At 47.6% G+C, this 22929-nt stretch overlaps 1 protein-coding gene across 9 annotated transcripts in view; it reads right to left on the bottom strand.

Moving 5' to 3' along the window:
- Nucleotides 1–22929, bottom strand: part of SETD5 (SET domain containing 5) — a 351936-nt gene that overhangs the window by 156194 nt on the left and 172813 nt on the right. For 5 of the 9 annotated variants that reach the window (XM_085624253.1, XM_085624258.1, XM_085624256.1 and 2 more), the window contains 5 exons: nucleotides 15335–15483; nucleotides 6219–6336; nucleotides 4347–4456; nucleotides 3359–3611; nucleotides 1836–1919 (listed from right to left, as the gene is read on the bottom strand). In XM_085624253.1, the coding sequence (XP_085480379.1) occupies nucleotides 1836–1919; nucleotides 3359–3611; nucleotides 4347–4456; nucleotides 6219–6336; nucleotides 15335–15483 (714 nt within the window). The remainder of the gene's footprint in view (nucleotides 1–1835; nucleotides 1920–3358; nucleotides 3612–4346; nucleotides 4457–6218; nucleotides 6337–15334; nucleotides 15484–22929) is intronic. The other 4 variants (XM_085624255.1, XM_085624259.1, XM_085624254.1 and 1 more) reach the window with 1 other exon arrangement.

Here is a 22929-nt window from a genome sequence, read left to right as displayed (position 1 = left end):
CACTATGAAAATGCAAGAGGCCATCATCCCTATCAGTTGCATAAACACTCTTGCTGGAAGAGTGTGTTGAAATATGAATTTCTGACGCAGAGCCTGTATGTTTGCAATCCTGGCAGGATTGGGATAGGCTATGGCTTTTGAGGTGTCTATGGTAGCACCGAGGTATTGTTTTGTGTGTGATGGTACCAGGTGGGACTTTTGGTGGTTCACTGTGAAGCCTAGCTGGTGAAGTAGTGGTTCTTTGGGACCTCCGATTTTTTGGTCGGTGCCGAAGAGGGCTTCGGCACGGGAGTGTCGGTGCCGAGGGCCTTGTGATGTTTGGTCGGCACCGGAAGGGTAGGTTTCGACACCGAAGGCTTTGGTGCTGGGTTCGGTGTGGAGGTGGAGGCCGATCTTTTCTTCGGTGCCGAAGGGTGTTTTTCGGTACCGCTGGTCGGCTGGCTCGAGCCCGAGCTGCCGGAAGGCTTAATAGGCTTCTTTACCGGGCCCGAAGGTGGGGTGTGAGAAGCAGTATCCTTGGTCTTGCCTAGGCCCGAAGGCGTGACCGAAGCCTTTTTGGGTATTGGCGTGGGTGTGGGAGGGGGTATTGTACTCACGACCCTCTGCGCCGGGGTGAGGTCCTCCACATCTGAGTCGTCGGCCTCGGAAGCACTGACGAGGTCGTCGTCCTCTTCTTCGATGTTCTGCTGTCCTGGAGCTTCGCCGTCGTCCCCGAAGAGGTCGACTGGAGCGGAGGTCGAGGAGTGCGCCATGTTGCGTCTAGCCCGTCGATCTCGATTAGTCTTTTTAGAGCGAAAAGACTTGCAGGCGGGACAGTCTCGGGCCTCGTGTTCAGGGGAGAGGCAGAGGTTGCACACCTCATGAAGATCGGTGTGGGGAAACTTGGACCCACATCGAGGGCACTTCTTGAAGGGAGTTCTTTCCATCAGCCGAGACCGGAGCCGGAATAGGCCCGAAGGCCGCCGTCGACGACCGGAATCGAAGAAGTGCCGAAGAGAAGGTGATTAAGATGATTTATTATCTGAAGGATCTCGATGAGCGAGGATTTTTGCGTCGATCGTTGAACTGGAAAAGTTCGGAACCGGAGCGCGAAGTATTACATCCAAGCCCGATGGCGGAAAAAAACTATCTGAGGATGGAGCCGAAGCCCATGCGCAATACGAACCAAAGGAGGAGTCACCAACCTCGTGACTTCCAAAGACTTTCCAAGAGGAAAAACAAACTGCAAACATCCGGGCCCAACACCAGATGGCGATCTATGCACAGTGTATAATCTGCAGCTCATATGCCTCGAACACTAAATTTATTAATGTACAAACGTTACCAAGTCCAGAATGGAAAGAGGACTTTGAGAAGAACGTATTAACTTCCAATGGATTGTGCCTGTATAGAAACAGGCAAACTCCATCAGGCAGAATGTCATGGAGGTAACTCTCGTTCCGACCCGCCTCCTCTTCCAGCCCCAGGGAAACTGGCAACTTTATCTAATTATCCCTCTCTCCTCACACCTGCATAGTTTGCTTCCAACTAAAACTGCTTTACAGCTTTTGAAAGGCCTATAGTGTTAATTAGGTCTTTGATTCTGCAGTATGTAGAAATCGTCCATTCAAAGAGAAAAAACAGAAAGTTAATCTATGTATTATCCTAACTGTAGTACACACATTAACTGCATCTCCTCTCCCAAACCACCAGCGTGCAGAAATAGGGGACAGCAGCAAGTAGCTGACTTATCGCAAGGACCCGCAGGCGCTGCCCTGCAATGATTTCCAACTGAGCGGCACAATCCCAGCTACACTAGGATCGTTAGGTGGACAAAGCATCTGAGATGAGCTCACCCGTTTACTGTGCAGCTGCACACCCTGTTCGTCCACCACATCATCTTTCTCCTCCTCCTGTTTTTCAACTTGCTCGTTAATCTCCTATAAAATAAAGATAGGATCAAAAAAAATCTGTTCACTTGTGCTTTACATGTCTTTTTAATTAAATGTTTGACAGCACTGAATGGACAGGGTTAGCTTATTTTCACAATGTTGTGTTAATATAAGGTAGACAAGGCCTAAATATTGGCTTTCAAACTGCGTGTTGGTGTCTAAGCTGACCGGTTTCAGATGGATTGTGCTTAATAGTAATAATCCTCACAGTCTAAGTTCAACAAACCTGCAATACTTATCAAAGCAGGCCATTAGATTCAACATTAAGGGATTCTCCATTGCTTGGTAATGTGATTTGGCACAAACATGGAACAGAGTCCAACATTTCAGTAATAGCGTTGGGAGAGCTGTAGTTAGCACCTACTTCGAGGCACTGGTTCTAGAAGCGGGCTATCTTACAGAGTAGGACCTCATTTATGAAGCATGGAGCGCTGGTTTCATCTGGAACACCTTTTAGCTCACTTGCAATTAGAACTTATCATTCTGGTCGGATGCATTTCTTTTACATAAAGCAGGCAGGACAAGCGCTATTTTGATTAAGTTGCATGAGGAGAATGTTGACTCAAGCTGGAGCACTGCGGGCCTCCAGCACAAGGTCCCCTCTTCTTGGGGTCTTAGTCTGGACAAAATTAAGGACTCTTTTAAACCTGGATTGAAGTTTTTACCCTGAAGTCAACCAGGGAACGGCAGACAAGTATGCAGAGGCAACTTACACTCCACAAGCCAGGGGCCCAAGAGTAAGGCACAGGCCCGGGGACACGAGGCTGGTGTTCGGAGTGAGGTGAGTGGGAGGGAGCTGTGGTCTTTGTGTTCTGATGGTACAACCTCGTATGGGCAAACAATGGCTGACAAGTAGTGACACAATCTGCTCTGTATTCGTTACATAGTGGAGAACAGAGATGAGATATAGGGTTTAGGCTGCAGCTTGTGACACAAAAGTCTATTTGGTGGCAACTTATAGGGGATTTTTCCAAGTTGTTATCTTTTTGAAGATTGCTACTTTGAGGTTTTGGGAAGCTTGATAACGTAGTGATTTAGTTGGTCTGTGTGATATCCTGCTATTGTGTCTCAACCTCATGAGTCCCAAAATGAACATCAAACTCTACAAGATGTGTGTTGTCACTCTCATTGCTGCTAATTTAGGTTGGAGAGATCAGGAGTCCCACAAGGCCAATCACGTCAGATGATTTTCCGATCAATCAGCGAGGCCTACAGCTCCTCAACACACTCCGCTTTTGCCAAATATTCAGGTTAATTTACTTACTGATGATTTATTCTTGCAACGGAGAGCATCGAAGCAGCTAGCAGCGTTTGAGGATGTATGGAGGCTTGTCGAAGACTAGTGGAAACAGCTGCCTAGTGCAATTCAGAGCCTTTAGAGTTCTGAGCCGATCCAAGAGTGAGAGACAAACGCTACATGCAATTACCTCATTGCTGTTAGCGGCAGGCAGTGAGGGTGGTTGTAGAAGGGGCTCCTCCTGTGGCTGGTTGCTGTTCTCATCAAGCACGATACCCTGCAACTCAAGCTCTCTCCGCCGCGCTTTTCTTCGCCTCGTTTCTGCACCAACCGTAAGAATTATAGGAGGGGGTGCTGGCTGTGTAGTCACCGCGTTTGGGATCCTCTTCTGCACAGGGCAGTTCCGGTTGCCTTTGTGGCATGCACAATCAACTTTATAATTACTGTAGAAGGCAAGAGTGTCAGGTCAAGCAATCAGAGCACCGCTGAAAATAGTAACAATAAGGATGAAAAAGGTACAACTTCTAAGGAGCATAAATGATAAACCACACCAAGGCTATGCACCATGAAAGGTAGGCACAACATACGCTTTGAGAAAGAGTAACCTTCAAGAAGGTCTTTCTACAAAATGGTCTTTTCCCTGGAATGTCATGTTTTATAGTGCAGGGCATGGAGAGATTAATATGCATGACTGTTTTTTGAAATGTACGAATTTGCAAAAGAGCCATTTTTATAGCTGGGACATTTGCTTTAATATATTTATCTAGCTTCTATATCTTGCTGAGATTTCGCAACAAGCAACTGTGTAATTCCAACTAAAAACAATAATCCTCTGTTATAGTGATCTGCTCAAAAAGCGGAAAGCATTTCAACCCAGTCACAAGGTGCATCTATAGGCATACTAAAATTATGCTGAAAGAACTATAGACTGCTGTGAAAGGCTAGTGTTTGCGTGCATCAGAAAAAGGCCAACCAGAAAAGAAAGCTCCTTGCAACAGAAGCGTGTAGCACGGACATGGCAGCAAAACTACAAGAAGGACTCTGCTGTAGTAGACGCAAACCTCGGAAGTCAGGAACATGGATTCAAACAAAGATTGCCTACTGAGTGCAAACAACATCTAGGCAGGCACTAGGCACAAATCTAACAGCTTGCGGCACAGCTATCCACTGGAACTTACCAATTACTATAATCAAAGTCGAATGCGATGGTGACTTCTGCGTCTTTAGCGATAGCAGCAAGAGCGTAAATACAAAGGTGAATCATTCCATCAGCAATCAAGTGACGCACCTTTGGAATAAAAGAGACACTCATTAATCTTGCACAGTTTCATGTAATTTTAATCAACCATGTTTACCTCGTGCACAACAATGGACAGATGAAGAAATGATTCAGAGCGCTACTGTTTATCGGCTCACCAACGACATCTGTTCGATATGCTCTACTGATGCAGGAGGTGTATCAGGCAACTCTTGCATGATGCCCGACCCCAAAGCACCAGAGCAGTTGCCTGTGTTTGAAAGCAGTGCTTCAGTCAGGCCAGAAGCCGACCACAGCTAGGTCTTTAATCTGTGGCAGGGTAACAGCTGTGACAATCTTTATCCAAACTTGGATTGGGCTTCGCTTAAACAGGACATTTCATACACAATGTCCTTCTCTCAGTTGTAGGTAACCCGTGATCATCTATAGTTCCAAAGTAGCACGCACTCTTTCAATCTATGCTAGAGCTGCATACTTCCTTTTAGGGTTATGCCACATTGTATGGTATCATCTTCAACCAAAGCTCAGACAATTCACACCAACTGGTTACTCTTCTAGGTTGACTATGGTTTCACTGTTTCATCCAAATCATGGCCAATCGCGGACATCTTCACCCAGAGCAAAGACTCCATATTCCCAGCCAGACACACCTTAATAGGAGTTCATCATGAGGCAGCCTCTCCCTAGAGATGTCCTTTTACTCAGTGCAGGCCCGATCCCAATTAGTTCTTTAGAACGGTCTTTCCCCAGAGCTGGGTTCACACACATTAAGACTTCACCCAGAGTCACATCCGTGATGATGCTTCAGCTTGAGACAGGTGTGGTCTATCCTAAACAGCTGAACAGATAATTGGGAATAAAGGAAATCCCTTTGGGCAACTAACGACTATTCTGTTTCTCAAACTGCAGTCACTAAGGAAAGCTGGCATGATGCACTTCTGGACACTCCAGCTACCTACTGACATCTATTGGCCTTGCCTGCTACTAACCTGAAGAGATTACCAGCAGGGTTCACTCCCTTTTTTTTTTTTTATATATGTGATATAGTGTGACCCTAGTTTCAGAAAATAGCAGCATGCATTAAAGACATTATTTGTATTTTAGCAGGAGCATTTCAAATATTTGGTGCTGTATATACACTGAACAGTCTGCATTTTCACTGTGTAAGTCAGCGTTTCAGTGTTAGCGTAAAGTGAGAATTTGTGAGTGAGAATGAGCATGTATGTGTTTGAGAGTAAGTCTGTGAGACAGTGTTTGTTAATTGTGAGAAAGCACCTGTTTGGTCTGAGATCAGAATATGGAAAAGAGGAGCAGGGAACAAGTAACAGTTAACATCTCATTCGTAAATTGCCCATTTATGTGACCTTTATAACTTGAGGCACAAGGTAATTTGTCAGAGCCAAGATAAGAATACAGGGCTGCAAGATAAGCCACTGACCACTAAATCGAAATAGCCCAAAATACTTGGGCAGTACGCAAACACTTGGGGACTTATGGAGCTTTGGGGAGCAGTAGGGGGAACTTGCACCCCAAAGCGGTCATTGGCAGGAAACTCAAACAAATTTTTCACCCAAACTGTAAGCCTATTAGATCACTTTGGCCAATATAACTGTTCTGTTATAATGTACTAACTCAACAACACCTTAAGATGTAGATACCCCGAAGTTACTCTCGCTCCACTACGAATTCTATGGATCATGGAAAAATGAAAGGTCGAGATGTGTATCAGAACGTAACCAGCGACCGGCAGGTCCCACATCTGCAGTAAACATCATACCAATCGCTAGCTTACCTCAGCATTGGGAGTACACGAGCGCCTGATAAACCTGGCATCATTGCCAAAGGTGCGGGCATCCACACACATCTCCAAGCCACCGAACTTCGAATAAAACAGCACAAAAGGGTACGGTCTGGAAAACAAAAACCGATTAGGGAAAATGTTACTTACCCTGAAAGCCTCCGTTTGTGGCATGTAGCGCTGGATATTGACATGCTGTGTGCTCCTGTCATCTAGAATTGGGTTCAGGAGTGTACAACGTGTTTTTCTTTGAAGAAGTCTTTCGAGGCACGAGGTATAGTGATTACTCCAACAACTGGCAATGCGCATGGGCATCGACTCCATAGTTAAATCATTTTCCCGCATAGTGAGCGAGGATGGAGATCGAGCACAGAAGGCGCAGGAAGATGACCAGGCATATAAATGTAGGTAAGAAAAACAAAAGCAAAAGACATCTGCAATAACTGAAGGCTTCTGGGGAGGAGGGTGGACACGTGAATCTACAGCACTACAAGCCACAAACAGATGCTTACAGGGTAATTAACATCTTCCATTTATGGCATGTGCAACTGTAGGTACCAGGGGTGTGGAATTTAAGAAAATATCTACTTGTCCATGGGGCAGGTTGCTTCATAAATCTACTGGTCCTTTAACAAAATCCACTTGTCCCTTTGGTGCCATGTAGTGGAGACACACATTATGACAGCAAACTCATTATATAAAAGCCCTTATATAGCCTATCTGATCATGCCAGAGCTCATACCATAGTAGTGTTTGAATACTTTTGCATTGCTGCAGAGCTACATACCGGGGCTGAAGGTAGGTGTAAGCAATATTTCCAGGGTTAGAATGCCTTTTTGAGTCAGTGCAAACGTACTAACTTGCATGTTTTAAGGGTTTTCAACAACTCTTCTCTAATCTTTTCCCATATTGAGAAATGTTGGAGGGAGGGAAAGTGAACTTGCAAACACTCAGATTTTCGCATGAGCAAATCTGCACATGCATATTTGTTCATGCTAAAATGCAGTTCACAAATATTTTCTAGGAGTACTATTTCTTCCCCTACTTCTGTAAATTCTTGGAAACTCACGAAAGCCGTATAGCTGCACTTAATGCAAGGACATATACCATGGGTGCACTTTTGAGACTTTCTTCCATAATTGGACCCCTAATTTGGTCTGGCGTCGACCATGACCTTTTGAGTTTATAAAAATTCTGTCCCTCTCTGTATCAGCTGGCTTCTCTGTGAGTGACAGCATTGTGCTCCTTCTCAAGGAGCATATCGGCACACAAAGTAGGTTTGTTCAGTGCCAGGAACTACTGTGGCAGTGTGTGCTTTTTGAGACCAAAACCAATTTTTGCCTTTGCTAATGTTTGGTATTATGGTGAGGGCCCGGCAGCTCCCACACCAATAAGGTTTTACAAAAGCAATGCCAAACAAATTCACACATTGACGAAACTAAAAAGCGGACTACCAATTTCAGACCTACAGGCTTAAGCAATGCTTGTTTATTTGTGTTTACCATAATCTTATTAAAACTAGTTACACTGATTTTCCATTATGAATATTTTTGGGAAATACTAGCATGCATCAACACATGTTACTAAATGATGTTGCAAGGAAATGGTACCTGGAATTTTACAGTAGTTTGGCAAAATGTTTTCCTGATTTGATTTTTTTATGAACATTTTATCTTGAAAGCAAAGAATCATCAATCTTGCTTTCAAGCTTCTGCAAATATTTGCATAAAATCAGAGAGCATTCTGGGAGCATTATACAAAGCCTCATATTGCAAAACTTAGAAAACATGTGTACACGTTTTTATACTGGAACCACGGTCAGTAGTGCAGTCTGAGCTTACAACATCTACCGAGAGCGCTCACCCTAATAATAAAGGCTTTCAATTAATGAACCATAAATACAAGTTTTAACAGCATTAATATGAGGACAAATATATTATCTTAACTGCAGACAGTGCCCTTCCCTGATCCATAATGTGGTACTGCATCTGGCAGCCAAAGGGTTTGTGCTACAGGGGTGGAGGGGGCCTACTTGTCCAAAGGACAAAATACACATGAAAACTTGTTGCCCTTGACCCCAAACTACAAGTCCTGGGCGTCGGGCTATAGGAATTCCACATCCCTGAGGTACACATGATCTGCAGTTCTCTTGTATGTGGTGGTTAACCAGGGGAGGATTACAGAACACTGAAAAAGAATACGTAGTACAGCCAGGTCTGCTTGCGCTTGATAGGACATACCATAGTTTTTAGTGAACCTGTGTGGGGTGGACCAGGTAGCTGCCTTGTCAGCTACTGGGATATTCCCCAGAGAGGGAATGGAGACTGCCTTCTTATTTGGAGAATGTGGCTTAGGGGGAGCAGGGAGCTGTCTTTTGGCCTTGACATAGCAGGTCTGAATGCACCTGACAAGCCAGCAAGCTATCTCTGCTTTGGGAATGCCAGATTTGTGGTATACTGTTGAGTATACAAAATGCTTTAGGCCTATCAGTGTAGTGCATGAGGGACCTCTTTAAGTCTAGTGTGTAGAGGGCTGACTCCGCTACTGAATCTGGGTGTGCAAAGAACACGGGGAGTTCAATTGTTTGGTTGAGGTAGAAAGGGGAGACTACCATAGGCAGACCACCCTGTCAGAGTGTACACTGAAAAGGCACTCTTAAAACTAGAGCGCTTTGATCTTGCTCACACTCCTGAGGGAAGTGATTGCGACCTAAGCTATGCTTTCCAAGACGAAAATTGGAGAGGGCAATTAAAATGGGGTCCAAAGGGGGGCCCATGAGCCTAATGAGGACTGCATTGAGGTTCCAGGATGGGGCAGATGGTAACCTAGGGGGACAACCCTTTTAAGAACTTCCATAAAGGCTTTAATGGCATAGACTCTGAATAATGAAGTGTGTTCCCTGTTCTGTGCGTATGCTGCCACTGCAGCCAAATGTAAGCGAATGGGAGTTTAAGCCAGGCATATGCATAGTAAACCATGTCCTGCAATGCTGGCTTGAGGGGATCGATGTGTTTGGGTAGACAGTAGTGGACAAACCTATTCTACTTTGCTGCATAGCAAGCTTGAGTAGTGGGATGGCGACCCTCGATGAGGACGGGCATACACTCAGCAGGAGAGACCAAGCTGTGCCCTGGTGTTAAGTGAGAAGATCCAACCGGTTGAGGAGCTTCTCGTGAGGGACCACAGACAACTCAAGAAGGGTTGTAAAGCACGGTTGCCTGGCCCATGTAGGAGCCACCAGGGAGAGGGAGATCTGCCATAGCCTCTGTAACACGTAGGGAAGAAGTGGGAGCGGCAGAAAAGCACAGGCCAGTTCATCCATAGTGCATTGCTCATATACCGTGGGTGCGGATACCCGGAGGCGAAGCGTGGACATTTAGCATTTTTGGTGGTTGCAAACAGAAGTACGTCAGGAACCATCCTACCCCCATCCCCTCCCAACACTGGAAGTACAGGAACAGGACTTGGTGGTGTTATGCTCCAACTGGTGGACTTGTTCCTGCATACTCCTAAGCAGGTCTGCAAAGTTATTATCCAATCCCAGAGGGTATTCCACTAGCAGATGTACTCTGTGGTGGTTCACCCAACGACTAATGCTCTGCACTGGAGCTCAGATCTGGGGAGACAGCGTACCCCGGTTTCTAAAGAAAATACATGGCATTCGTGTCTGTATGTAGGTAGCAGAAGAAAGATATCAGAGCCAGTTGGGCTGCCAGTAGCTCCTCATACCATTGCAAATGCACCCCAACCAGTGTGAGAGGCATCCGTGGTGATGGACACTTGGGGAACCAGGTCTAGAAAGGGCATGCCCGGCAACAGATTCCTGCTCTTCCACCACTGTAGAGAATGATGGGTGCGGCCCAAACCAACACCAGATTCTCCCACAGACCCTCCGCTTGTGATCACTGTGCCACCAGGAACTCTTGTAGCAGACATGTGTAATCGAGTTTAGAGAACGATGGTGATGCAGGAGGCCATTATTATGTGAAAGCACATAACCTTTTTTGACTTCTAGCTAGCGATTTGACTGAAAAAGGCAGCAGGAGCTGGAAGGCTTGCACCCATGCAACGCTGGGATACATTTTCCAAGTGACTGAGTTTAGAATAACCCCCTAGGATCGGCTGTATTTAAAGGGGTTGGAGGTTCCATGTTGATGGTGACAGTGGAGGAGTTATACGGTGATGTGTGTGTGGCCAAGCACTGCTGTCTGCTAGCACTCCATCAGCAAGTCGGCGAGGTAGAGGAAGACATCGATGCCTCTCCTCTGCAGCTGAACGGCTACCACTACAAGGCATTTGTCAAAGACTCTGGAAGCCATGTTTACTCCGAAGGGCAGAGCTTTGAATTGAAAGTGTTATCCACTTACCACAAACTGGAGGTAGGGGTGATATGCAGGGTGGATCACATGTGGAAATAAGCATCCTTTAGGTAGAGGGCAGACATAAAATCACCTTGCTGCAGCAGTAAAATTATGTCCCGAAGCGTGACTATGTGGAAATGCTCAAACAGGTTGTACTAGTTGAGGGGCATGAGGTTCAGTATGGGCCTGAGGGACCCTTCTTTCTTGGGGTGAGATCGTACAGGGAGTACACCCCTTTGCAGTGTTGGTGTGGAGGCACAGACTCTATGGTCCCCCATGAAAAAGAGTGCATCAACGTCCTCCTGTAAGAAGGTCAAGTGTTATGTGGAGAGGGAGTGATGGTGGGGGGAATGTTTGGTGTTGAGTTCCATGCAATAACCCGGTTCCCTGTTCTACAATGGAAAGAACCCATTGGTCAGAGGTGATGTTTTGCCAGTGTGTGAAGAACCCCTGCAGGCATCCTGGTTTGGTGTTGAGTGGTCAGGGGAAGGGAAGAGGGAATCACTGCTTCAAGTGGACAACTACCTTTGCCGCACTGCCTCTGCACCTGCCCTTGGAATTATTAGCACTAAAGGCGTTCCTGGAATACCCTCGCTTGGGAGGCTTGCTGCTGCTGCCTGTGGCAGGAGGTGGCTTTGCCGTCGCCAAGAAATTATGAGCAATGAAAGAACCTACGGGGCACTGGGGACAGAAGAGCTCCCCATTGCTTTAGCTGCATGTGTGGCCTTCTTTACGTGCTTTCAAGTTCTCTAGCATTGGATTGACTTGATGCTTAAAGAGAAGTTCCCCATCAAAGGGCATGTTGATCAGACGCTGCTGGACTTTTGGCTGAAAGTGAGAAACACTGACGGAAGATTAGGAAGCTGGAGTTTACACTTCCGGCAGCAGCGTCAGCAGCGTCCAGAGCAAACCCGATGAATGTGTTGGGAGATTATCTGCCCCTTTGCCACAAGCTCCTGAGCTTGTACTGGTCAGGAAGGTGCTGGATCAGGTCTCCCATCTCATTCAACTGGGCTAGATCCTATTTAGAGAGCAAGCCAACAGAGTAGGTCATCAGTGGGTGGCAGATTGTGTGGGCACCATTTTCCTCTGCGCATTTGCCCATTTATGGGAGGCATGGACGACCAAGGAGTCTGGTGGTAGCTGACCTGTAATGTAAGCAGGTTTACAAGGGAATGGGGAGGTGGGGAAGGGGGTTTGGGAGTGTAGAAGTCAGCGGACTGGTGCCCCTATCCTGATGTTCTTCAGCTTGGGAGGTGGAGGCTCCAATGCAGGCTGCTTCTCGAAACTAAGCTTCCTCTTACAAGGAAGAAGCTCTTGCACCCTGGTGGTGCTTATACTGTATTTTCGCTGTGTGCAGGTGAATAAACAATCTCTTTTGCCAACTGTTCAACTTCTCCTGGAGACATTGCAGGATAAGCAGTTCCCGATCCTCACTGTCAACCAAGGATGGTCAACTGGGTGCCAAATGCTGTTTCGGCTTCAAAGTCAGTTTTGATGCAGACTGCCGTTTCAGCTTCGAAGAGCCTGTCTGTGCAGAAGACCCAGAGGGTGTTGAGGAAGCGGTTGGCGCCAAAGAGGGCTGTCTTGAGCAGTTGGCAGGCACTAGGGATGGAGTTGGTGTCAGCTATAAAGCCTTAGTGTGGTACCAGCCATGGCTGGGATGCAGTGTCAGACCAGAAGGCTGTGTCCCAGATTGTGGGCTGATCCGATGGGGAGAGCTTTTAGGAGCTGTACTCGCGGTTGACATCTTCTGACATTGGGCGTGTGTGGGCTGTGAGTCTGTTACCTCGGAGTTCAAAGGTGAAACCGTGCCTGGGCAGAGGTTGCAGACAGTGTCAATCTGTCCACAAGTACTTAGACTGGCACTGTGGACAGTAACAAAAGGGCATTTTATCCAACACTGTGTGCACAATCGTGGTCAAGACCCGAAGAACAGGTCCAAGAGGGACCTAAATGGGACATCGACGAAGTCAGACGCCGATCAGATGGTAGTGCCATGAGATAATAACAAGCATTTGCAATGCAATCAGTCTCGCCTTTGGGAACTTGTATGTATTTACCTAAGAAGCACATTATGGTTACAGGAACATTTACTGTTCTAATTTGCACGAAGCAGGGAAAGGGTGCAGTACCAAAGGCTGTCACTGGGTGTCCTTGGGACCGCTTTTGGCCACATACGGTACTGCACCCTTTACATCAATATATCAGTGCCAGCAAAGACGTGGTAGCAGATGCAAGTAACATCTTTTTCAAATATATTTGTTTAATAGAATGTAACCATGTCATTGCACCCACTACCACGTTTTCCTGACCTCCAGATCACACCTCGTATTACCTTGTCAAATATTTACATCTGGGTCAGTATACTGCTGCACACGTTGACACACACATGTATATCAATTATCAGTGCCATTTTGATGAACATATCAGTCTTTGAAATATTCATGTAAGTGCGATAACGTGTTAATGAAATCTGACCCCTGCCTTTTGTGAGGCTCCTGTGAAGTCGAGCGTGGCAGGCATGGTCACTACCTTAGAGCAGTGATGTTAGCACCGTCCGTGGCTCCCATGGGTCTGCGCCTCTAAATGAAACAACAAAGAGGTCACTTATGTAAAATAAACCTCCTAAGAAGCGTCCGACTAAATATATCCTTCGTTGTTCAAGTCCCCTTCCCAGTCTCCACCTGAAAACATCCAAATAAATTGTGAAGTCAGTGTTCCATTGTAAGTTGCGTTCAGATAACGGGACAATGTAAAACATTGCCATGGATACGTGGGAAATATCAGTATGTGCACTGCAGTCTGGACTGGTTTCACACACAAAACACACAGATGCCACTGTGGACGACAGATTTGCCATCTGACTGCGATTTAGTTGTTTGAGGAGAGGCATTCTGTGCAACAGGCTTAAGTAAAAAAATAAATGAATGAAGCGATCTCGGAGGTGTGGGCGGGCAAGCAGTGCTGTGGGGGGGTTTGAGATAGATAGCAAAGGGAGATTAAATTGATTGATTGATTGATTGAGGTACTTATAGAGCGCAGCTATCACCCTACAGGCATCTTGGCGCTTGCAACCCATCCTGGTTTTTCCCTGTAAGATAACCCGTACCGGGCATCCCCAAGGTGAAAGCCAGGCATCCCGCCGCGGGGGGCCGTTGTGGAGATTAAGCAGGCTTGTTGCCCAGAGCTGCATAGTGTGAACTCGTGCTTAGAGTGGGCACCGAAGCGAGAATTATCGAGTCCGTGGACAATTGGGTTCTGGACCCTGCCGCGTCGGGAATCGAACCCAGGTCCCGGGTCTGATCTCTGCTTCAGGGTATGCCTCCTCTAACCAGTGAGCTACACTTCTCCAGGAAATGAAGTGCAAAAGAAGTGTAAATTCAACAAATAAAAACGAGCAGAGGCCTCGGAGCGGTGGAGGGGGCTGGCGAGCAGTGTTGTGGGAGGGATGAGTGGGGGACACAGGAACATTAAGGGATGGCAAGGGGCCTGCAAGCTGTGTTGTGGGAATAGTGAGGGAAGGAATGGGGAGATTCAGGGACGGCAAATGGACCAAAGTGTCATGCACAAGTAAACATAACACTTAACGAGCAGAGGCAGGTCAACCAAAGAGTGCCCTCAAAGTATAACAGGAAGAGTAAGAACACATGTAACGGGGGAGCCACATGGTAGGATGCAAAATTCCAAAAGAAGGGACAACTATGTATTCACCAATAAAAAGCCGGCATTTCTAAAAACAGAAAAAGGAACCAACAAAAAAGATGGGCATTTTTTAAGCCCGTAACCTAAATACAGCATGTCTCAAAGAGATAGCGCATGCGCTGCCTAGACAAGACAAACAGTTTCACGCGAATGGGAGCGAAAGACTGGCGGCACGACGACGCCATGCAGCATCAGAGTTGCACGTTCGTCTCAGGAAGAAAATTATTTAACAATGGAGTCCATGCCCAAGTGCATTACCAGTCACAGGAAGAATCACTATACCTCGCGACTTGAAATACCTCTTTGAAGAAAAACACATACACAACCGAGCCCAACACTAGATGGCAGGAGCATGCGGAGCTTGTGTATCTACAGCAACACATGCCGCAAACAGTACATGTACAAGTTTGTTACTTTTTCTAGATGTACAATCATTTGTGCAAAACCAAGTAAAGTGTCTCGATTTGTTTAATTCCGATTAGAATCTTTGCTTCAATCAAACTTTAGAATTACAACAACAAAAACATATATTTCTGATTTCCTAACTGCTGAATGTGCACAGTTTATTTACAGGCATTTACATTATGTTGTGTTACAGACAAAATTACATCAGTGTTTCCTTTCACACACCTGCACCCCAGCAAGATTGTCACATAATTCAGTTTACTTTTCTTTCTCCGATTGCAAAGTGTAAGGACTTTGTAGCCATCAATCCACATGTTAAAAAAGCAGAAATTTGTCAGAAGACAGATGACATTTGAACTCTGTCTGAAGAGCAGCCAATGTGAGAAGATAAATACAGAATTTAAAAGCCTCTATTATGCACTTGCTAGCGGGTTAAATGAACTGCAATAAGCATCTGGCCAAGATATGCTTGGCTGCTGCAGCTGTGGAGACAGCTTCCGCATCCCTGCCTTTGCCATATCAAATTAGAGCGATTAAACAGATAATCTGCCTTTGTACTTCTTGGCAGATAATTCGAATTTGTGATCTCTTGCTTGATGTTAAGTGTTACTCTTCATCACAAAAAGAACCACTGCTTACTTTTTGAAAAAGTGCCCGTTAACTTCAAACTGCTGCCGTAGCATAACTTTGCCTTTGTATTCTATTATGAGGGCATCCAATGCCAGGTCACGGGCTGCTCGGAGTATCTTGCGATGCTTCTGTACTCTGGTCACTCTTCCCAGCTGCAACTGACAAGAAAAAATAAATGACTGATGCACTAGGTATGAACACAGTATCCAAGATTGAACAACGGAAGACCAGGCTGCCGCAAATACCAAACTACAGGATTAAACTACAGCATAAGACTCAATAGGAAATCTAGGAGTGAATAGAACCGACTGGTTACAACTTGTGTCACTAGTGCACAGCAGGGGGAAGGCAAGCCCAAAAAGAAACCAGTTACTTACCTGGAACCAAAATTTTACAGCTTTCAGCCATAAAAAAAATCTGAAAACTGGCATTGCGCTTGGGGTAGCATCTCATTCACTAACACTTTGAATCTTAAAAGTTATGAATATTACAGGTAAGTTACTTTTACTTTCCTTTCGAGATTACTTTTTCTACTCGGTGTGATTTGCCTCTGGAACATTTCATAGAGAAAAGGTAAGTAAGGAATATGCTACTTACCAATATGCATCTGTTCTTGGCATGTAGAGCTGCAGAGCCACACACTTAGGATAAGATCGCCATCTGGTGTTGGGCTCGGATGATTGCAGGTTGTTGTTGTCTTCGGAAGAAGCCTTTTTGGTCACGAGATAGGGGACTCCTCCCCTGGACAACAGTGCGCATGGGCATCCACTCCATCCTCAGATTGTTTTTCGCCATGATGGGAAATGATGGAGTGTATAAGAATAAAGAGAAAGGATGTCCATGTGTAGTGTCTAATTAAGACAATGCTGGAACAGATATAGGTGCCGGGGAGGTGGGTGGGCGTGTGTGGCTCTGCAGCTCTACATGCCAAGAACAGATGCATACTGGTAAGTAGCATATTCCGTTCGTGGCATATGAGCTGCAGATCACACACTTAGGATAGACTATATAGCAGTGTCTCCCCTAGCGGTGGTCACCTGTATCAGTTGCAGCAGTTTGGAATAGAGTTTTTAGGACAGCCTGGCCTACGGAAGCTTGTTGTTTGGATTGCACAGCAACACAGTAATGTTTAGTGAAGGTGTGTGTGGTAGACCATGTGGCTGCTTTGCAAATATCTAAGGGAATGTTCCCTAAGAATGCCATAGTAGCCCCTATTTTACATGTGGAGTGCGCTCTAGGGGGAACTGTAAGTGCGTTTAGCATTTTGGTAGCATATTTGGATACATTTAACTATCCACCTGGCTATAACGGATTTTGAAATGGGGTTGCCTTTATGTGGTGGAGAGAAAGCAACAAACTAAAAGTTTCTTACCTGTCGGTGTAGTTTTGCAGCTTGAAGATCTTTCTGGATTCACTATGCTGTGCATTATTCCGCGATCTTGTGGTTGGGTCCGGATTCGTAGTCTTTTCTTTGTTTTTTTTTTTTTTTTGTAGCCCAGGTGGGCGTCGACGTCCACCATTTGGTGCACCTCCCGTGACGTCGTCGTGCTTCCTGCGGAAGTCCCACCTTTGGGGCGCCATCTTCGGGTTCTTTTTTCCCTGTTTTTTTTTTTGTTTTTTTTTTTAACCCTAGGCGATTGATTAATCCTTTTGTCCATATTTCTGTACGTTTCCACTTCTTTGATCCTATCCATTTCACCCCCTCTTCCTCCAGCCTCATCTTCCTGGCGGAGGTGGGTGGGTTCGCTAGTGAATCCAGAAAGATCTTCAAGCTGCAAAACTACACCGACAGGTAAGAAACTTTTCGTTTTGCAGCGTGAATCTTTCTGGATTCACTATGCTGTGCATAGACTTTGTAGCGGTTTTCCTATTTTTGTGGTGGCTGGGTGGAAGATGATCGCTGGTCGTTGAAAATGTGTTGTAGCACCTTCTGTCCGACCTGTGCTTCCTTATTCATTTGAATGTCCACGCAGTAGTGCTTTGTGAACGTGTGCACAGATGCCCAAGTTGCTGCGAGACAAATGTCTTGGATGGGCGTGTTTGCCAGGAAGGCAACTGTGGCCCCCTTCTTCCTTGTGGAGTGAGCTTGGGGCCCCTCCGTTAGCTCCTGTCCAGCCTGTTTGTGACAGAATTGAATAGTGAGGGCAATCCACCTAGCGATGGTGCCCTTGGTCACTGGTCTACCCATGAAGCTAGTAGCAAAGGACACAAACAGCTGCTTCGACTTCCTGAGTTCCTTGGTTCTTTCAATGTAGTGCATCACCGCTCTTCTGGCATCGAGGGTGTGCAGGGCCTTTTCTGCGTTTGTAGTCGGGTTTTGGAAGAAACTCGGTATCTGGATACTCTGATTCATGTGGAACGCCGACACTACCTTGGGCATGAAGTGTGGGTCCGTCCTCAGGACTACCCTGTCTTTGTGAATTTGAATGTAGGGCTCCTGTAGCGTTAGTGCTTGAAGCTCGCTCACCCTGCGTAGTGAGGTTATGGCCACTAGAAAGGCAGTTTTCATCGTCAACATTTGTAGAGTGGCCTTGTGAATGGGTTCAAACGGCGCCTTCATGAGCTCCGTCAGAACCACGTTTAAATTCCATGCCGGCGGCGGCAACCTTTTCGGGGGTGCCATTCTTTTGGCTCCCTCCATGAATCTCTTCACCACCTGCGAGGTGAAGAAACTTCCACCCTTCTCACCTCTGGTGTAGGCAACGATCGCTGCTAGGTGTACCCTTAGGGAGCTCGAGCAGAGGTTACTCTTTAGAAGGTGTGTGAGGTACCTCAGCACAGTTGAGTCTCTTGTCATTCTGTTTTGCAGGCCCTTTTTCCTGCACCACACCGTGAATCTCTTCCACTTTGCGCTGTAGCACTTTCTTGTAGTAGGTTTCCTTGCCTCCCGTAGCACTCGCATAGTGCTCTGAGGTAACCTTAGGTGTGCGAACTCTAGGTCTTCAGGAGCCATGCTGCTAGGTTGAGGGTCTCTGGCTCTGGGTGCAGGACCTCCCCGTTTTGCATTGAGAGCAGGTCTTTTCTCCTCTCGAACCTGTACGGATTGCCTTACGCCATTTCTTGAATCTGTGAGAACCATGTCTGCCTCGCCCACGGTGGAGCCACCAGGATCAGAGTCATGTTGCTGGTTCTGCACCTGTCGAGCACTCTGTGCAACAGGGGTATCGGTGGAAAGGCGTAGGCAAATGTCCTCCACCAGCTTATCCATAGGGCATTTCCCTTGGATTGCTGATCTGGTTGCCTGGACGCGAAGCTTTGGCATTTTGCATTGTGGCGTGTTGCAAATAGGTCTATTGTGGGAGTCCCCCATCTCTGGAAGATTTTCTCCGTTTCCTGGCCATTGAGCTCCCACTCGTGCGATGCTGAGGTCTGTCTGCTCAGCCAGTCTGCCTCCACATTGTCCTTCCCTGGTAGGTGAATTGCCAGTAGATCTATCTTGAGAGGTATGGCCCATCTCCAAATCTCCTGAGCTAGGGATGAGAGGGGAAACGACTGTGTCCCCCCTTGTTTGTTGATGTAGAACATCGCCGTGGTGTTGTCTGTCTGTACCAACACCCTCTGGCCGAACAGGTGTCTCTGGAATGCCTTCAGGGCTAACAGTATCGTTTTCAACTCGAGGTAGTTGATGTGGCGGACCGCGTCTGCTGGAGCCCATAGACCCCTCACTCTGAGGTTGTCCATGTGCGCTCCCCATCCCTTCTGCGATGCGTCCGTGGTAATGGTCATTGTTGGGCTAGGTGGTGTCAGGCTTCTCCCCGTTGTTATGTTGTCTCTGTTCCACCAAGTTATCTCCTCCTGCACTGCGTGCGTAACAACCACTAGATCCTCCCAACTTCCGTTTGCTTGTGACCATTGCTGTTGCAGCCATTCCTGGAATGGTCTCATGTGCAGGCGTACATTCGGCACCAGCTGGATACAGGACGCCATCATCCCCATCATCTTGCTCACCGCCCTCACTGTCAGAGCTCGCCCCTTCTGGTAGAGCTGCGTCTCCTTCAGTAGAGCATCTGTCCTCCTGTCGCTGGGCACTACTGTACTGTTGAGGGAGTTGATCTTTGCCCCCAGGAAAATCTTTACCTGTTCCGGTTCCAGCGATGATTTTCCCCAGTGGATGGAAAATCCCAGATTTGTGAGGGTGTCTGTTACGCGTTTTGCGTGCCTCTCGCACTTCTCGCGTGAGTTTGCCTTGACCAGCCAGTCGTCCAAGTAGGGGTATACGTGTATTCCCTGCTTTCGTAGGTGTGCCGCTACCGCCGACAGGCATTTTGTAAAGACCCTTGGCGCTGATTTTAATCCGAAGGCCAGGGTTGTGAACTGGTAGTGTTCCTGTTCGATGTTGAATCTTAGAAGGCCCTTGTGCCTTCTGTTTATTGGGATGTGAAGGTAGGCATCCTTGAGGTCCACGGTGACCATGAAGTCCCCTTCTCTTATCTGTGGCAGTACCTCCTGCAGTGAAGTCATTTTGAACCTTTGCGTTCTGATGAACTTGTTTAGGTAACGGAGGTCCAGTATGGGTCTGAGGTCTCCGTCTACCTTCGGAACCACGAAGTAGTTTGAGTAGACCCCTTTGTTGCGTTCCCTGAACGGCACTGTCTCTATGGCTCCCTTTTGTAGGAGTTTCCGCGTTTCTTCTCTGAGTATTGCCAGTTCTTGGGCCGATCTCTGTCTTCCCTTCGGCTTCCTGTTTGGAGGTCTTTTCTCCAAGTCTACGCAGTATCCGTACTGCACGATGTTCCGTATCCACTTGTCTGTGGTTATACGCCGCCACTCCTGAAGGTAGAACCTCAGCCTTCCGCCTACTGGTGACGTATGCTCGTAGGCTCTTGAATCTTCTCTTCCCCCTGATGACACTTTTTTGCGCCTCACCCTTGGGGACCTTACGAGGGTAGGCGTCTTCTTGCGTGCTGAGTCACTTCGAGGAGGGCTGATCGCCCCCTCTCCTCCTTTGGCCACGTCCGTTCCCTCTCCCGCGAAAGGACTGGCCCCGAGGTTGATATTGCCAGCTTTGCTTCTGCTGACTTTGTCCGTGACCTTCGCCCTGCTGACCTTGTTGGAACGCCTGGTGCGACGTCCCCTGTTGGCTTCCACCCCTACCGTAGGGTCTCCTCGAGGGATTTCCTCGTCTCATTCCCCTCAGCTGTAGGGCCCCCATGGACCTCGCTGTCTCGTTTTCCTTCTTGAGCTGGGTGAGCTTTTCGTCCACCGTTGCTCCGAACAGTGTCTCTCCGTTGAAGGGGGTGCCAAGGATGTTGTTCTGCACTTCCGGTTTGAATCCCGAGATTCTTAGCCATGCATGCCTCCTCTCTGTGACCCCTATGGCCATGAGTCTTGCTGAAGTCTCTGCCCCATCCAACGCCGTCTTTATACAGGAGTTGGCGATGTTCTTGCCTTCATCTACCAGGTGAGAGGCTCTCTGGCGGTATTCTTCGGGGAGGTGCTTTACTAGCTCCCCCATCTCATCCCAGTGTTGGTATTGGTGTCTATTGAGGAGTGCATTCGAATTCGCCATGCGCCAGTGCATTGCGGCGTTCCTCTCGACCTTTCTGCCTGTGAGGTCGATCCTCCTGCTCTCTTTATCCGGAGGTGGGCCCGAAGTTGCTGGAACGTTGGCCCTTCTCCTGGCCGTGGAGGCTATGATGGAGTCTGCGGTGACGCTACCCTTGATGTAAGGTGGGTCCAGGGAGGAGTGCTTATATTTCTTCTCTGTCCTGGGCGTGATCGACCGGCAGGTGGCAGGCTCCTTGAAGGCTTCTCTCCCCTGGTTCATCACGCTTTGTAGCATGGGGAGGAACGGACTCCTAGTTTGGATGGGGAGCAGTGTTTCGACGAGAAAATCGGCTTTCGGCCTCTCCTCGTCGAGTTTGACGCCGAAGGCCATTGCTGCGCTCTTCACCACCATATTGTACACCCCGATGTCGTCGGGTGGCGAAGGCCTCGAGGGGTACGTGTCCACGGCCTCCTCCGGGTTTTCGGTGTCGAGATCGTGCCACTCGACGTCGTTGCTGGTAGATGCCGCCGATTCGTAGAACGACTGTTGGTCTTCTTCCTCGGCTTCTTCCTCATAATAGGGCTCCTCTTCTTCCTCGAGATCCCTTGTCAGCCCTTCGGTGTCGAACTCGTCTTCGACCTCGACGACGTCCGCCGATGAAACCGTTGGATTCTTGAATTCCTTCATCCTGGCGTCGAACTCCTTCTTCCTTTGAAGGATGTTCTCCATTTCGGCCTCGAGCCGCCTCTTCTTTTTCTCCATTTCGGAGATGCTTTCGGCGTCGACCGCGGGTCTTTTCGATGAAACTTGCGTCGACGTCGAACGTTCTTTCTGCGTCGATCGGCCAGTTTCATGGGATGATTTCGACGACCCTTGCCTTTCGGCGTCTTTCTGCACCAGGGAGTCCTTTTGTAAGGATCCGCTGGGCCTTTTGTCCGAAGTTCCCCCTTTGGACGTCGAAGTTTTCGGCGCCGGGGCTCCCTTCGTGGACCTTGACTCAGTTTTTCTCGAGTCACCCTCGTGTTTGAGGTGTTTTTTGATTTGCGCTCGACGATTCTCTTACCTCGTCTTCTTTTTTCTTGTCGGTCTCTACGACCGTGAAGTTTTCGGCTGTCTCGGCGACGTTGTCCTCGTCGTCCGTGTCGAGGCCCAGCTCGTAGAGTGTCGGGGGTTTCCCTTTGCCATCCATGTTGGCGTTGGCTCTTCTCTGCCTCTCTCTCACCCTGAGTGTCTTCGGCGCGAAGGCTGAGCAGGCGTTGCAGTCGATACTCTGGTGATCCACCGGTAGGCAGAGGTTGCAGACCGGATGCTGGTCTTTCTGCGCGAACTTGTGGTGGCAGTTTGGGCAGAACTTGAATGGCGTCTTGTCCATTTCGCTCAGGGTCTCTGAGCGTGCATTCTCCAAGGCTGTCGAAGAAAAAAGGTTCGCTGGTCCTCTTTCTTCGCGCTCCTGATGAAATCTGTTCTATTCCTGATGTCTTCTCTTGATTCTATCGATGAAACTCGCTTTTCTTCCTTCTTCCTCCGAGTGAATTTCTGGAGCTTCCCGATGACGATCCAGACCCAACGGCGGAAAAAAGAATCTGAAGATGGCGCCCCAAAGGTGGGACTTCCGCAGGAAGCACGACGACGTCACGGGAGGTGCACCAAATGGTGGACGTCGACGCCCACCTGGGCTACAAAAAAAAAAAAAAAACAAAGAAAAGACTACGAATCCGGACCCAACCACAAGATCGCGGAATAATGCACAGCATAGTGAATCCAGAAAGATTCACGCTGCAAAACAGTTGTTTGGTTTTGCGAAAAGCTTTGGTTCTGTCGATGTAATAAAGCAAGGCTCTTTTAACATCTAAGGTATGAAGGGCGCTCTCAGCTACTGAGTCTGGATTAGGGAAGAAGACTGGCAGCTCGACTGATTGGTTAAGATGGAAAGAGGAAATGACTTTTGGTAGGAATTTTGGGTTTGTTCTAAGAACCACTTTGTTACGATGTAGTTGTAGAAATGGTTCTTCAATAGTTAAGGCCTGTATCTCACTTACCCTTCGCAGGGATGTGATTGCGATAAGGAAAGCCACTTTCCATGTAAGGAATTGCAGTTCGCATTTATGCATAGGTT

Source organism: Triturus cristatus, chromosome 9 (genome assembly GCF_964204655.1).
Source record: "Triturus cristatus chromosome 9, aTriCri1.1, whole genome shotgun sequence".
Classification (NCBI taxonomy): domain Eukaryota; kingdom Metazoa; phylum Chordata; class Amphibia; order Caudata; family Salamandridae; genus Triturus; species Triturus cristatus.
Note: the sequence above shows the minus strand (reverse complement) of the source record. Positions and strands in the feature narration are given on the sequence as shown.